Genomic DNA, 14,257 nt, shown 5'->3' on the forward strand with positions numbered 1-14,257 from the left:
TGCATTTAAAATTGTAATCTGTCATGTCAGATTACAAGAACATTGTTCTGCTAGTTACTGGTAACTGCCCAAACTGTGAACCACTGTAGGTTCCAGGCCCTTAAAAAAAAAAGTACATTTCATGATGACTTGACTGCACAGCCTTGAATAAAAATAGAGTACTTTCTCTTCACTTCCACCATTCCCTAATAGGGATGAAGACGTCCCAAGCAGTTAGTATTTCTGTCTTTCCAAATCATTAGTGAAATTGTCTTCATTTATATTGTATATTTTTAAATTGCAAAGGAAGGACCTGATGTGAATGTACATGCACCTGTTCCTCTCTTATGTGGGAACTCAGCAGAACATATGGTAGCCAAATGACCAAGTTGTACTGAAAGCCTTTGGAACCTTAAGTCTAAAGTGTGCTCTTGAAAGTCTCTCTCATTGTTTAAAAATATGATTAGCAATCATATTTTGATTACATTACCACACATTTTAACAATCACCAAATGTTAACACCGATATTTGTATGACAACTCAAAAAACTGGTCTCCAAAACCAGCAGTTGTTTCAACTTCAGGGTTGAAATCAAAAAGTAGCATGGCCAGCAAGGCAAGGGAAGGGATTCTCCCCGTCTGCTCTGGTTTCATGAGCCCCCACTTGGAGTGCGGCGTTCAGATCTGGGGCCCCCAGAACAAGAAGGACGTGGGTGTATTAGAATGAGTCTAGAAGAGGGCCACAAAGGTGATCAAAGATCCAGAGCATGTCTCCTACAAAGACAGGCTGAGGAAGCTGGGGTTGTTCAGCCTGGAGAAGAGAGGGCTCCAAGGACGGAGATAGTGGCCTTCCAGGGCCTACAGGAAAGCTGGGGAAGGACTCTTTGTCAGGGAGCGTGGTGGCAGGACAAGGAGGAGTGGCTTTAAACTAAAAGAAGGTTGATTTAGATTAGATGTTAGGAAGAAATTCTTCAGTGGTGGTGAGGCCCTGGCACAGGTTGCCCAGAGAAGCTGTGGATGCCCCAGCCCCTGGAGGTATTCAAGGCCAGGCTGGATGGGGCTTTGGGCAACATTCTTGATACTATGAAATTATAGATTCTGTGAAATTATGTGAACATTTTAAAAAGGTCTTTTTTTTAAAAAAAAATCATAACAAGGTCTCCAGTGACTTTTTGAGATTGTCAAGCGCCTTTATTGTTCTATTTATAAAACTGCTTAAGTTATCTCTTAAATGTAAACATATAAATAACTTAGTCATCTGTTGAAAGGGTGACAAGCTAATGAAGTCTGACTTGAGCTAAAGCTATCGTAATACTATTTCAAATACTTGTACCTGCTGATGATTCACATGAAAGCATGATCAAGTACAAGCTATAACTAGAATCCATCCACAAGTAGCACAAACACTTCTTAGAAGCATGTGCTACAAAGTGATGGAAACAAACCATATTATTGCCATTGCAGAATCCACTGCAACATACAGTCAGCCAAAGTACATCACCCAGCAAGCCAATTAAGTCCAAGAAACGAGAAAGAGAAGATTTATTGTTCTGTTTAGCAGAAGAAAAGGCCAACTGCACAGGTGAACTCAGGGGTGCAATAAACTTCCAGCTAGACCAGATGGCGTGATGCTGAAACAGACTACGGCACCACCTTACCTGATGAGACATACTATGTGCGTAGCTGACCCGCCAGCTACTGGAAGGAGAATGACCATACTGTCCTAGGTGACAACTGCAAAAGAACAGCTATACCCACTATGAGAGGACCTCATGATCTTTGGGAGCGGAATTCTTTCTATGCTCTTTGAAAGACTGGATGCTTCGCAGGTCATCTACAAGCTTGTCCAGATCTTAGAAGTCCATACAAGTTGTATTCTGACCATCTTGTCTCCTGGCAAAAATCACAGCTCAGAGAGAAGGAATTTGAGAAAGCAAAGGCTTCAGGTCTCATCATCAGGCAACATCACAGCACAAAAGTTAGCAGTATTAAGAGATACAGTGACTATAAAGCATCTTTATAAAGACTTGTCTTTGGCCTGGCAGCAGGGCTGTATAACTAACGTAGACAGCTAGTGCTGACAGCATAGCAGTACAATTTCAGTGCCAAAGGCAAGCTCCCCTTCCAACAAACCTCATCTTGCAGAGGCCATCAAGGTGCAAGGAAATGCTACAGATTCTGTTAACAGGACTAGTGAGGCATCTCACCGTGTTTTTACCGCAGATGGATAGGTAGACTCAATTCATAGAGCTGTAGAATCATAGAATCATTCAGGTTGGAAAAGACCTCCAAGATCATCTAGTCCAACCTTTAACCTAGTCGTAAAGTCCACCACTAAACCATACCACTAAGTTCTACATCTACATGTTTCCTGAAGACCTCCAGGGATGGTGACTCAGCCACTTCCCTGGGCAGCCTGTTCCAATGCTGCACAACCCATTCAGTAAAGCAATTTCTCCTAATATCCAACCTAAATTCTATTAGAAGACTGCCATAATGCTCATCAGGGGTTTTTCATGCCCTTTATTCATGCCTCTTGGATCAGACAAAGCACCATTACTGATGAAAAACAAGGTTGTTTTTCTATGTCTAGCTTGAAAAAAACCTCGTCTCCTCACCTTACAGTCATTGTGATTTATTCATGAATCACCTCCAATCAGAATTGCTATGACATGCTGCGTTTGAAGGGGGCAAAAAGACTCCAGCTCCATTGTACCAGAGACTGGTGAAATGTAACCTCTCCAGCGGCTCTACGAACTCCACTGAAAACACCAACTCTTATTTATGATCTTCAAGACTGCAGTACCTCAGAACATGGCTACAATAACCACAGTAACTTAGTGTACAGTCTGTCAAACAGTTTGTGCTCCCGAGATGCAAGTCACCATGTCAAAAAGACCAATCTCACAATCCGGTATTTTTCTTTTTAGGGCCTCAACTGCTGATTTTCCAGAAGTCAGCTCTGACTGGAGGCTAGCCCAGTTGCATCTATACAAAGATTGCTCACTGCCATCTGAAACTGGTGGTAGGGAAGGAAAAAGAAGGAAAAAAAAATACATGCTTGCGCACTCCAGTCAAATCCTCATTTACAAGAGACAGAAAAAGAGCAAAGTTCCTACATCTTGATCTCTGTCTGGGCAACTGCAGGAGATCTTTCACTTGCTTAACTACCCCGCCTCTTAACCATAACACATACAGTGGACTGCAAGCTTGCTGGGCCAGATTCTCTTGTTTTGTTGACAGCCACGGAAGTTTGGTCTGGAGAAGATGCATTGCTATTGTTGCTAGCTGGAGGGCTCTGCTCAGGGCCAACAGGGAAGACAAAACATCTACCCACAAGGTTAGTGCAGCTACCTACAAGGACAGGCTGTGTGTGTGGGGACTGCTCGTGCCAGGCTTTGCCGTTTCTATTTATGTTTCTAGTTGAAGTTCTGCTTCTTAAGAGCTGGTCTCATCATGTGTGAGGTTAGACGTGGGCTGCAGAAAACAGGTGGAGATGGTTTTTCTTGATTTTTTAGTCTTAGCAAGGAAGAATGTGTAAGAGAAAGGAACAAGCTGGAGTCACTAGGGAGGCTATGTTCAAGTTAAAACCAAAGTTTGTAGCTAGAACCTAGAACGTGAAGGCCCCTAGGAAGCAAAGGTGGGGTGGAAGGAAGACACGCTTCAACATTTCCAAATTTTGGTAATGCTGTTTTGGAGGCATGGTGGGGTACTCATTGTCCATAGTGTAAGTGATGTGACTGGCCTCCAGCAGATAATCAGAGGCAGGGGGTCTTTGTGCTGCAGAAGGGCTATACAACAGCTATGTGTTAACAGCAACTTTAAGAACTGGCTGAAATGTCAGGAACTTTTAAGGAGTTCATGGGTTTTCCTCCAAAAACCCCTTGGGCCACAGGATGATAGTGAGGCCTACCTTTCCACATGAAGGGTCCTCCAGCTTGTCCTGTCTCTCTAGAAAAGTGTGGTGTACCAACACTGCAATATCTCAGTGCTTTGTGGTACAGCAAAGGGAATCCCAAAGACATGTAACAAAAATCAGCTGAATTAAATGCCTGCCATTTCGATAGCAGGAGGAAATATTCTTAGGAAGGCCTGCCTGAATATATTATGCCAGAACTGTGTAAGAACTGAAGCCTCCAGCCAACATGACAAAGATGTTCCCTCCTCCATTATTTCCTGTCCATCCTAACTAGAGGTGTTCAGATACAGATGTGTGAACCAACTGAAATTTGTGAAGACAGATACCTACTTGGCTAAAAAATCTGTTGCATGTAGTCAAGATAAGTCTCAGGACAAGGCCATCTTGGAACAGCATTAGTGAGAGGAAATTAAGGGAATTTATGGATCTCCAAGAGATGAGACATTACTAGAGATGTGGCATATATCTAGGAGCTTTGATCAGAACTTCAAAATTCATTCCTTCAATAAGTTTAGCAGACTTCTTAGGGAGTTAAGGCTTTCTCAACTTGAAGCCAAACTGCTTAGGAAACAGCCAGTAAAGTCATACTATCAGGAAAGTATTTTTGAGTTAAATGCTGACAGAAAATACTACAAGTTCATCTACAATTATGAATATTCGCAAAGACAGTGAAGAATCCTGTGGCAGAAGTAAAGATCCGAAAAGACTAGCCTAAAGGCTGCATCTCAATTAATAACCTGATCAGGGCCATGGTATGGATCCAAGCACTGCTATGCTATTGCCCACAGTGCTAGGTTGTTTAGCATTTTCCCCAGCACTGCCTTGATCTGTATCGATTAAGAATGACCTGGATCTACTAAGGAATACCCAGAAACAATTTTGGGATCTACAAAGAGGGAAAAATGTCCCTAGTTTCAGTGTCCTGCATATCTCAGGATACTGACATCTCTATCATGACCAGAGCTGGAGGGCTCACATCAGACATAGAACTGGTTTCTAGTAGCTCACAAAAGAGACAATGGTTAGCATCTGAAGCCTGTGCAGCAGAGAGAGGCTTACTATGAAAAAGAAAAAATGGCTGTTCACCCTTGAGTTAGTTACTTTCAATGAGGAGAAAAATAATACAGTAGCAAAATGCTGTTGGCATCGATAAGGACAATGTTAAACTTTGCAAAGTGTCAGCAAAAGCGCAGTACTCTCAGGGCTCGGTAGAGGCTGTAAGAGGAGAGGCCAGAAGGCTGCATTTCTTACAGCTCAGGAAGGCATATTGTACAGGACTGGAGAGTAGGAGAAACAGCTGATAGTCTCCCAGATTTTTAGACAAGCTGTTCTGAGCACAGTTCACAAAATTCTTTACGCAGTCCATCTGTAGAGGGACACAACACTGAACAAAACTTTGCACAAATCTCTACAGCCAGATACGCACCAGAAAGTGTCAGGATGACTGGCCTGGATGCCTCCAGACCCACCAGCAGCAGGCATGTGTTAGTTCCAGTCCCTATGGAATCAAACACACCACTCAAATGATTGCTGCACTTCTCAAGCTCCAGGGGAAAAGGAAATATTTTCTTATTAGTGATTATCTCATCCAAATATGCACAAGCAGCACTACTGCTACAGGGACAGTTGGTTGAACTCAGTAGTAAAGTGGGAACCCACAGAGGGATTTTGTTAAACTTCAGTAAGTCTCTTTCTTTCTGGAAAACTATGTATCAATTTCTAAAAATTAGAGGTATGTGAATGCCTACCTGTCATTCTCAGACAAGAAGTGGGAGGAATGAACCAGGCCTTTGCAAAAAATGAGCACTGTGTAGACAGAACCTGCCGGACGGATGGTTCCCATCTTTTATTTAGAAATCAGAAAGTCCTATTGCGGTCAAAGAAATTTTTGCCATTGAGTTGCTGAACTTGGTTTCGCCTTGCGGCTGACAACTTTAACAAAAGAGATGTAGGAAGAACGAAACCTGGTTCCTCATAAAAGTAAGAAACATGCAGAGAACTCTCAACAGAAAACCTCTACTACGTGTTAGCAACAAAGGTAACCTCATAAAGCAAGTAAACTCAGCATGCTATCTAGAGACTGGAAGAAAAGTTCTGGTTTTACCCACAACACAGAATGGATCCCAGGCCCTTGTAAAGGCTATCTGCAGCAAGCAGTCAATCTAAGCCTGTCAGTGAAGTAAAAAAGATGAAACTCCTCAAATACTGACTGATTCACTTAAAGAAAAAAGGGATCATAATGTCATAATGGGTCTAAAAGCAGATGATTCCTAAGACAGAGTGGGAAAGAAAGGGAATTTAGGCAAAACAAGAACAACGTTAATTATCTAACACACTATCCTGGTACCATTAAATGCCTGCGAGGAAAAAGAGTAGACAGTTTTGGAAGCAGAATTCCAATTCCACAGCTGACAAATTGCTGGTGTCCTAAAAGAGTACCAGATGGGCAAAGGGTAAAAGATGCGTTAATACAAAAGATGCAAACCACGGTTTGCAGATAAGTTATTGACAAATTTCTCTGAGAGAAAAATCCAAATATAAGACAGCTTTTAGCACTTCTCCAAGGTATTACCAATTTACAGGTGCATCTTTTAGTATATGGGTACTGTAATCCTAGAGTAAGTAGTTAAACTGCAATCCAGACTACTTTTTATATAATCTAAGGAACTAGTTGAAACTGGAACTTATGGATTTAGTCTTTTTACTTTTAGGGAGAAATGTCCATTAGGAGTTTCCTCTCAGGAGAAAGAATAAATTGGTAATCTGAAGCATGCAGATGGGATGTAAAACAATTTCATAGTTCTCAAAACGCATCACCTGGAGCTTCTGCATGAACAGCAAGTTGACAAATTCAGTGTTAGGTACAGCTCCAAACATATTCACAAATAAGACGCTCCTTGTACAGGGAGGGCAAAGAAAATAATTCAAGCTGCACCCAAATTCTTGGGCTAGAGATTAATGCTTTAGTCCAGCAGTTCTAATCGTGGAAAGGTATTCTGAAGTTAAACTAGGGTTAATAAGATTTCTTGCTAGGGATTCAAGTTTCACTTATGATGAGGGTCTTTAAGAATCTCAAGGTAGAAATTCGGCACACTTGCTGTAAGATTTCAGGAAGGTGAAAGAAAGAGAGTGCTATTTTAAAATATAAAGAATATTTAAGTGGAATGTAGATGATCTAAAGACCCAAAACGATCCTTTCACAAGATTAAGCTCAATCTCTACACATCATTAAGCTGATTACATGGCACATATACCACAGTAAGTTTGTAACCTGCAATGTTGGTTTTCAGGGAAACATCTTTGAATGCAGCTGTGACGATGGAATTGTAAACCAGATTACAGAGAAAATGAAGGTGAGGTGGGAAACATGGTGAAGAAGGCAATGGCAACATTAGAGGCCCAAAGCAGCTGACACAAAATTACTCCCAATAAAAAGTGGGCAAGATCACATTGAAACTCACGGCAAAATTTCACTCCAGGTCACTGCCAACTCCCTGGCAAATTTTTAATTATCCAGCCTGTTCTCAGTTCTTAACACGCAACAAAAGGTAGGGATAAGGGCATGCTGAGCCAAAACGTTCTCTCTGGTTTCTCTCCAGATGTATCTGTGAACAGTTTGAGTGGAAAACCAGAGGCATAGCAAGTTCCCCGCACACAGGAGTGTGTATGTTCAGTGTTACATGCCACTACCACTGACGTAGCTGTTGCATTTCCACAGCCAGAGGACCCAGTACACATAGCTGTAGAACTGGTAAAGATTTATTCTCTGTTTTTCCCATGTATAAACAATGCTCTTTCCCAGACATAAAATGAACAGCTGCACTATCTGAGAAGCATCCACGCTGCACATGCTAACTGAGACCCTTCAGTTTTTGTCCTTAATTATTTCACGATTTTGAATGTACTACCAACACAGTCATTTGCGCAAATGAAGTAATTTGCAGAAGTAATCTGAGCTTGCATATTGTCCCCAGAAGAGTTTGTAAAGATACCCAGCATTCAGAGCCAGCTGGGACATACTTAAAAGGTTTTTTTGGTGGTAGTTTTTTTTTGGTTGGTTGGTTGTGGTTTTTTTTTGGGGGGGGGGGGGGGGCAGGGAGGGAGGGAAGCTTTCTCTCTGAAACCATCTTTATGAGGCAGAAATAATTCCTCAACACAGGGTTGCCCTTCCAGAAAATAAGCAGAAATCAAACTGGCACCCAGCCGGAATACGGAAAAGAACAGAAGAGAGGAGAATGTATGTTCAGGAGAAACCAAACGATTCTAGCCCATCACACAGTGTGAGCTCTGGAAGGATGTCATAATTGTCACAGCAGGGAAGAACACTAAAAATACAGGTCCTGATCATCCTCTGACAGCAAATCAGTGAGAGGTACCTCTGGGTGGGGCTTGTACGGTTCCCTGTTAGAAGCTCATCACACTGCTCCACTGATACAGAAGGGGCAGGACTGCCCTTCTGCAGTCATGTCAAGCCTCCACGTCTCCACATCAGTTCTTGCTTAAACTGTGCTCACACAACCTGAAATCCAGTTCTTGTTCCTGTACGTAAAAGGCTTCTATGCCCTTTTTTCACTGAAGTATATTATAAAGAGTTCCAACCAAAGAAGCACATACCTGCACTTGTAGATCCAATTCCTGCAGTGAGCACAGACCGGGGTGTAATCTTTACTGCATACTTGAGAAACTGAGATTTCCCTGTACCTGGGTCTCCAACCAACAAAAGATGCGATTCACCTTGGAGGAAAACGTTGACATAGGAGTACACGGTACATATACAGAGAAAGATATACACAACATGCTCTGAATTCAAAAATGCTTTTAATTTTTCGCCTCACATTTAGCACTACACGTACATCATAAGGTGTAATTCCATATAACACTGCACTATTTACTGGGTGTGATGAATTATTGTTTATTAAAGCATACGGTCATATTGCTGCACCCAAATCAAATATTTATAATGAATTAAATTAAAAACATTTAAAAACTTTCCATAACGTGAGTTCTTACATTTGAGAATACTCATTTCTCAGATTCAGCTCACTCTTGAATGTGAGGGCGCAGTTACGATTCCACTATTCAGTTACTTAAATTACTGCAAAATGGTCTAATAAAATCATCAGTTTGTTTTTCTTAACTGATGTTGTTATATGGACAACAGTTACACAATTTAGAAATTTCAAAACAACACAGGTAAATAATTTGGATACTCAGTGAGACTGTCATTTGGAAAACATGAATACAACTTCAATTCAGATACAAAGTCTATAACTTATTTAGCTGCTGGAGCATGAAGAAAATCCTGTATTTGTACATACGCACGTATTACTTTAGAATTATTATGACCTACATAGATTATGACCTGTGTACCACCTGGCACATGGCATATTTGCCATCTAATAACAACAGAAGGAGAATCAGCAGGGGGATAACTTACAGTAACAGATCTAAGTGAGAAGTGCTGACAATCACAGATGGAAAAGTCTGGCATTAGGAAGTAAATTGAATCCTTTAAATTTTCCTTTCAATGTACTATAGTGATCCTTATTAAGGAAACATTAATATTCCATCCTTTGATGCCAAATACTGCTGGGAATATTCTACCAGAAATCATTTTAAAATGTCACTTATACAATAAAAAGTGAGTTTATGTTTGATCTATAACAATTGCTGTTAATATTCTACCTAATGGAATCCTGAACACATGTTTTTACCGGATTTTATTTGGGAAAAGCTAAAATAAAAAGAGGAAGCCTAGACACCCACTTAATTTGTCTGAGATTCTGGAAGAATACTCAGCATTAATCAAAAATTACTTTCAGTCACGAAAATGAGATTATTATGCTTCTGAAACCTTACTGGCTTGATTTTGGGGGGTGGGGTGAAGACAGGAATGGGAACAACTGTTAGACAAGGGTCAGATACTATCAGAAACAATACTAACCTCTGATTCGAGTTCCAGTAGCATCGATCCTCTGCACACCACCAGCAAGCACCATGGCTACAGCCAACTTCACCAGGTACAATCCAAACACTTGAGGGCATAAGCTAGCCAAAATTTCATTCCTCCCTAGAACAGGAGCAAAAAAGTGGCATTCAGCACTGCCCTAAGAGTAAAACTTGCTTTCCCATGGACTTTTTTCCCCTCATCGTCTTGACTCTACTTCTCCTTCAACCCTTCTGTGTGTTCCCCCTTCTCCTCCTCCCTTCCATAGTCTCTTTCCAGCAAAAGAGTCTGCTACGATAATTTCATTGGCTTGGAAGGTGTGTAACAGAATTAATTCTGTCCTTTGAAAGCCTGATACTAACAGCACAGGGATCACAGGCTTAATGCCATACATTACTTCCATTGCTAGGGCATAGAACAAAGTAACCAATTTTGAGTTCTTAACATAATATTTTAAATTTGCCTGGAAATACATAGTACTGGCAAAATATGTAGGCACATAACAGATGAGTTGGGGCATATGTGTCTCTTTTGGGGGTCTTTTGAGGGAATTAACACATCTGTGTTCAAAAATGAAAATTTCAAAACTTTGGTCAGCCACAGCGTAACTTGGGATTTAACTCCACAGTTGCCTCTGTTTGACTTCCGATTCGTTTGCCTTGTCAATGCTGAGCAGCTCAGCACTTGTGCTTCCTCCTAGATACTATCCAGAAAAAGTAAGGTCACCTAAGTTCTCTTGGAGGCCTGCCATGGTAGACCTTCTCAGAACACACCTAGCACACAGAATCAGGAACTGACTGACAAGAAGTGCAGTAACTACCATAATCTCTTGAAAAACAGTAAACGTGCACGTACATCCTGTTGTGGAATGGCCTATTCCTTAGACTCATTAGTTAGGCTTGATCTCTGCCCTCCCCAGAGAGGACTCTACTTCAGAGAAACAGCCTGGAAGGAACATCTTGGGTGGCCAGGGTTCTTCTAATTTCCATCCCAATTTGCTTGTAGCCACTTCATGTCCATTTATTTTGAATGGGTAATATTGCATAAAACCACATTGCTCCCTGCAGGCTTCCGAAAACTGTCCCGAGAATGAAAAATTAATTGGGGCCTTTAAAGTGGATCCTGAATTACTTTCTGAACGTTTTCAGAACAGGGTTGTTGTGGTTTAACCCAGCTGGCAGCTAAACACCACACAGCCGTTCGCTCACCCTCCCCCCTCCCTCTCTGGGATGGGGGAGAGAACCAGGACAGGGTGATAAGAAACGTTCTCTTTCCAAACAGCAGGTGGCTAGCAATTAAACTGCTTTCCAGGAAATGCGGTTCTGAAGAATCTTTGTCATTGATAAGATCTCTAATTTCTTATGTGAGCTCTCTGATTTTGAAGCTAATACGGGCAACATTGCTACCTGCTTTTCCTCCCATTTGCCTTTTAAGAGGAAAGACTAAGACCTTTCCAGGGTTTTAAAAGACAGAGTGCTGTTCTGAGACAGTTCAATGACACAGACCCTAAAAAGTCCATTGAGATTCCTTGTGGTTCAGGAGGAGACGCTTGATTCTGGAGAGGGACAGAGTTCCAGACACGGCTCCTGGTAACTGTTAGATGGCTGACTGAAGACCGTGGTAAGTTTAGGATCAAGCATGCTGAACGCTCTGGCTGATGGAAGCCCCCAAGAACTGGGAAGCTCTCTCCATATATGATATGAGGTTCTGCAACACCTAAATCACAGAGCCAGGCACCTAAGAGTTAGAATCAAGGCAGTATATACTGAGCTCTGTGGCAAAGATTCAGAGCTTAACTGGGGATGCAGAGACAATGGGACAGATCTTTAGCCCCAGAGTCAACAGCTATGTTGGCTAAAGGCATATCTGGTCTACACTATTTCTTCTAAGGGGTATACTTTTTCTTTCTTGATTAGAAAGCATGTTACTTTTTTTTTTTCTTTATATTACTTCTCATTTCTTGTTAATATACGTTCCAGAAAACACTTCTCAAAAGAAGGAAAATCAATGCAAGATGTTTGATACTATTTTTTCATTACAATAAAGTATTTTATATTCTTCTACTGGAAAAAAATGTATTTTTGGAGGAGTTGGTAGTGAGAATATATGGGGAAATAAGTATGTGTTCAGTCGCTGTACGTTCACTCCTGATTTCATCAATTTCCAATCACGTATCTTATTTTAAAGCTGTCAACTACTAACCTGCTAAGGGATCGTTCCTATGCTTTTCCCAGAAGTCTTCAAATTCCTTGCGGACTTCTTCATCAATTATAACCCCTGCTAGCTGCTCATTATTTACTTTAACATAGTTGGCTTTCAGAACAAGCTCCAAGTCACAGCGTGCGTCCTGGTGGAAAGGTTTCCACCTCTGCATTACCACTCCATACACTGTGATGTCATCTCCTGGGGGTAACGACAAAAATTAGTAAAATAACATCTGACCTGAGACATGCAGATGTGTCAGCTGTGATGGATAAAAGTGCAATTTAAATCCTGTGTTACAGTTACTGATTTTTTTTTTTAAACAAAAAACAGCAACAAAAAACAATCCTCCTGCAGTTTGAAGTCTGAAACAAACATCACCTAGCTTGCTCATGGCTGTGGTAGGAAGTTGCTATGTGCATCTCTCTCTCTTTAAGGTAGGTGAACTCTTAGTTATACCTATCTATGTTTCCTCTTCTAGAAAAGACAAATTCATGGTAAACTGTGAAATCTCTTCTTTCAATCAGGTTTACTAAACAAAAATTTAGCCAAAGCTTATCTGACTTCTGATAACTTTTATGAAGAATTCCAGTATCCTTCATGAAAATGCTGGCCACTGTGCTCTTCTGAGGCAGTGCAACCAGTAACAAGCATTGAGTTTCTTGTAGGGATGCAACTGTTTGAGAATTTTTAGTCCATTCTTATTCATCCTCCCGCCAGTTAGCTTCCTATAGTAAGCCAAGTAGCTCTTTCCACCCGCAGCACTCCTCAGACAGGAGGTCAGGTTACACAGCTTTCAGAGCCACAGAAGGACACCACACTCATGTGCAGTGTGAGATCACCAGAGGATTGATGTTCTTACGCTGACAAGACTTCATACACTTTCTGTACATCACAACAGATTACTTATTCAAACTGATCTCTCCAACAATCACGATGTAACGTGTGGATGTACAACATTTTCTAGACTGATCTTTGACTGCCGTGCTCACTTCAGAGCTGAAACAGCGTGGCAGGTAAACATATCTCATTAAACAGACCCTCGGCACTGACAGACCACTCGGCAGAGATTCATCTCAAATGAAGAGTAAAAACATTTATGGTACAAATATATGTGATATACGCTGTATCCTCACCAGACTTGCAACTGTCCACTAAGTCGTCTTCCAGAACAACCACCATGCAACGCGGGATGCTTCCAACAGACAGTCGTTGGACCTGGGAGACAGGAAGGAAGAGCACTTCAGAAAACACCGTTCAAAAACCATTTATTGTTGCTCTGGCTTAAGGACCTGTTATCCCTTCCTGGAAGTGAGGTCAGTGCTTGCTTTTTCTCACAGAGCTTACACAGTAAACAAGCCACTGCTGTCAAGAGCTTAATAATTTAATGCTGATGTTAATGGAAACGGATCTGGGTATTAAATTAGCTGAAGATGCTCAATCCTGGCAGGTGCTGTGTGATTTCAGTATCTTGCTGAAAAGCTCACTCAGAGATGTCATTTGAAATAAATGATTTTTTGTTGCTGTTGTTATAATTTGAGTTATTTTCAGACACTTCTTCAGTAAGCAAAGTTTACTTTGGGTAATAAAGCATGTCCATGGGTTAGATAACCCTTCATTGAACTACATATTGAAAGGTTATTCTCTGTATTTTTCTTGTACATAGCCAAAATTTGACAGATTGAGATTTAATTGTCAAGGATTAAAATCGCACACAACCGGGTGAATGTCTATTGACAAACGTGCCACTGACTGTTGCAATTCTTTTTCTTTTCTCCAGGGCAAAGTCTATGCAATCTTGTCACAGTCTATTTCCAACCAGAAATCTTTCCATTTACAGTTAAAGCTTGCAACACTTGTTAAAATATCCACTGTGCAAGAGCAAGAATCATAAGTAGGTTTTCATTATGCAGCACAGGATCATACAAACTAGAACTCCAGATTTATTCATTCTCTAGTGGCTGGGAAGGTTAATTCACCCTTGTGTATTATCTAAATGGCCACGGGCAGTTCACATCACTGTCAGCACTGGTGGCACACGCACTGTTACTTGCAGTGCTGAGTAGGAAACACAAGTGAAGCTCATTCTTGGTTTAACTCTATGGTGTTTAATAAGCCCAAGCTCCTTTCATTTTTGGTTTAACTCTACAGGGTTTAATAGGCCCAAGCTCCTTTCCCATCACAGGGATCTTTGTGCCACACAGTAAAACG

The 14,257-nt window shown here is 41.2% G+C and overlaps 1 protein-coding gene across 3 annotated transcripts in view; it reads right to left on the reverse strand.

Moving 5' to 3' along the window:
* MCM9 (minichromosome maintenance 9 homologous recombination repair factor) overlaps positions 1–14,257 on the reverse strand; it is a 46,947-nt gene that overhangs the window by 27,234 nt on the left and 5,456 nt on the right. Inside the window, exons 3-8 of one of the 3 annotated variants that reach the window (XM_083828733.1) lie at positions 13,183–13,264; positions 12,047–12,247; positions 9,842–9,967; positions 8,512–8,631; positions 5,324–5,395; positions 2,580–2,997 (exon numbers count right to left, since the gene is read on the reverse strand). In XM_083828733.1, coding sequence (XP_083684859.1) covers positions 2,831–2,997; positions 5,324–5,395; positions 8,512–8,631; positions 9,842–9,967; positions 12,047–12,247; positions 13,183–13,264 — 768 coding nt within the window. In that variant the 3' untranslated portion in view covers positions 2,580–2,830. Of the gene's footprint in view, positions 1–2,579; positions 2,998–5,323; positions 5,396–8,511; positions 8,632–9,841; positions 9,968–12,046; positions 12,248–13,182; positions 13,265–14,257 lie in introns of those variants that run through there. The other 2 variants (XM_083828734.1, XM_083828732.1) reach the window with 2 other exon arrangements.

This window comes from Anser anser, assembly GCF_964211835.1.
Source record: "Anser anser genome assembly, chromosome: 3".
Taxonomy (NCBI): domain Eukaryota; kingdom Metazoa; phylum Chordata; class Aves; order Anseriformes; family Anatidae; genus Anser; species Anser anser.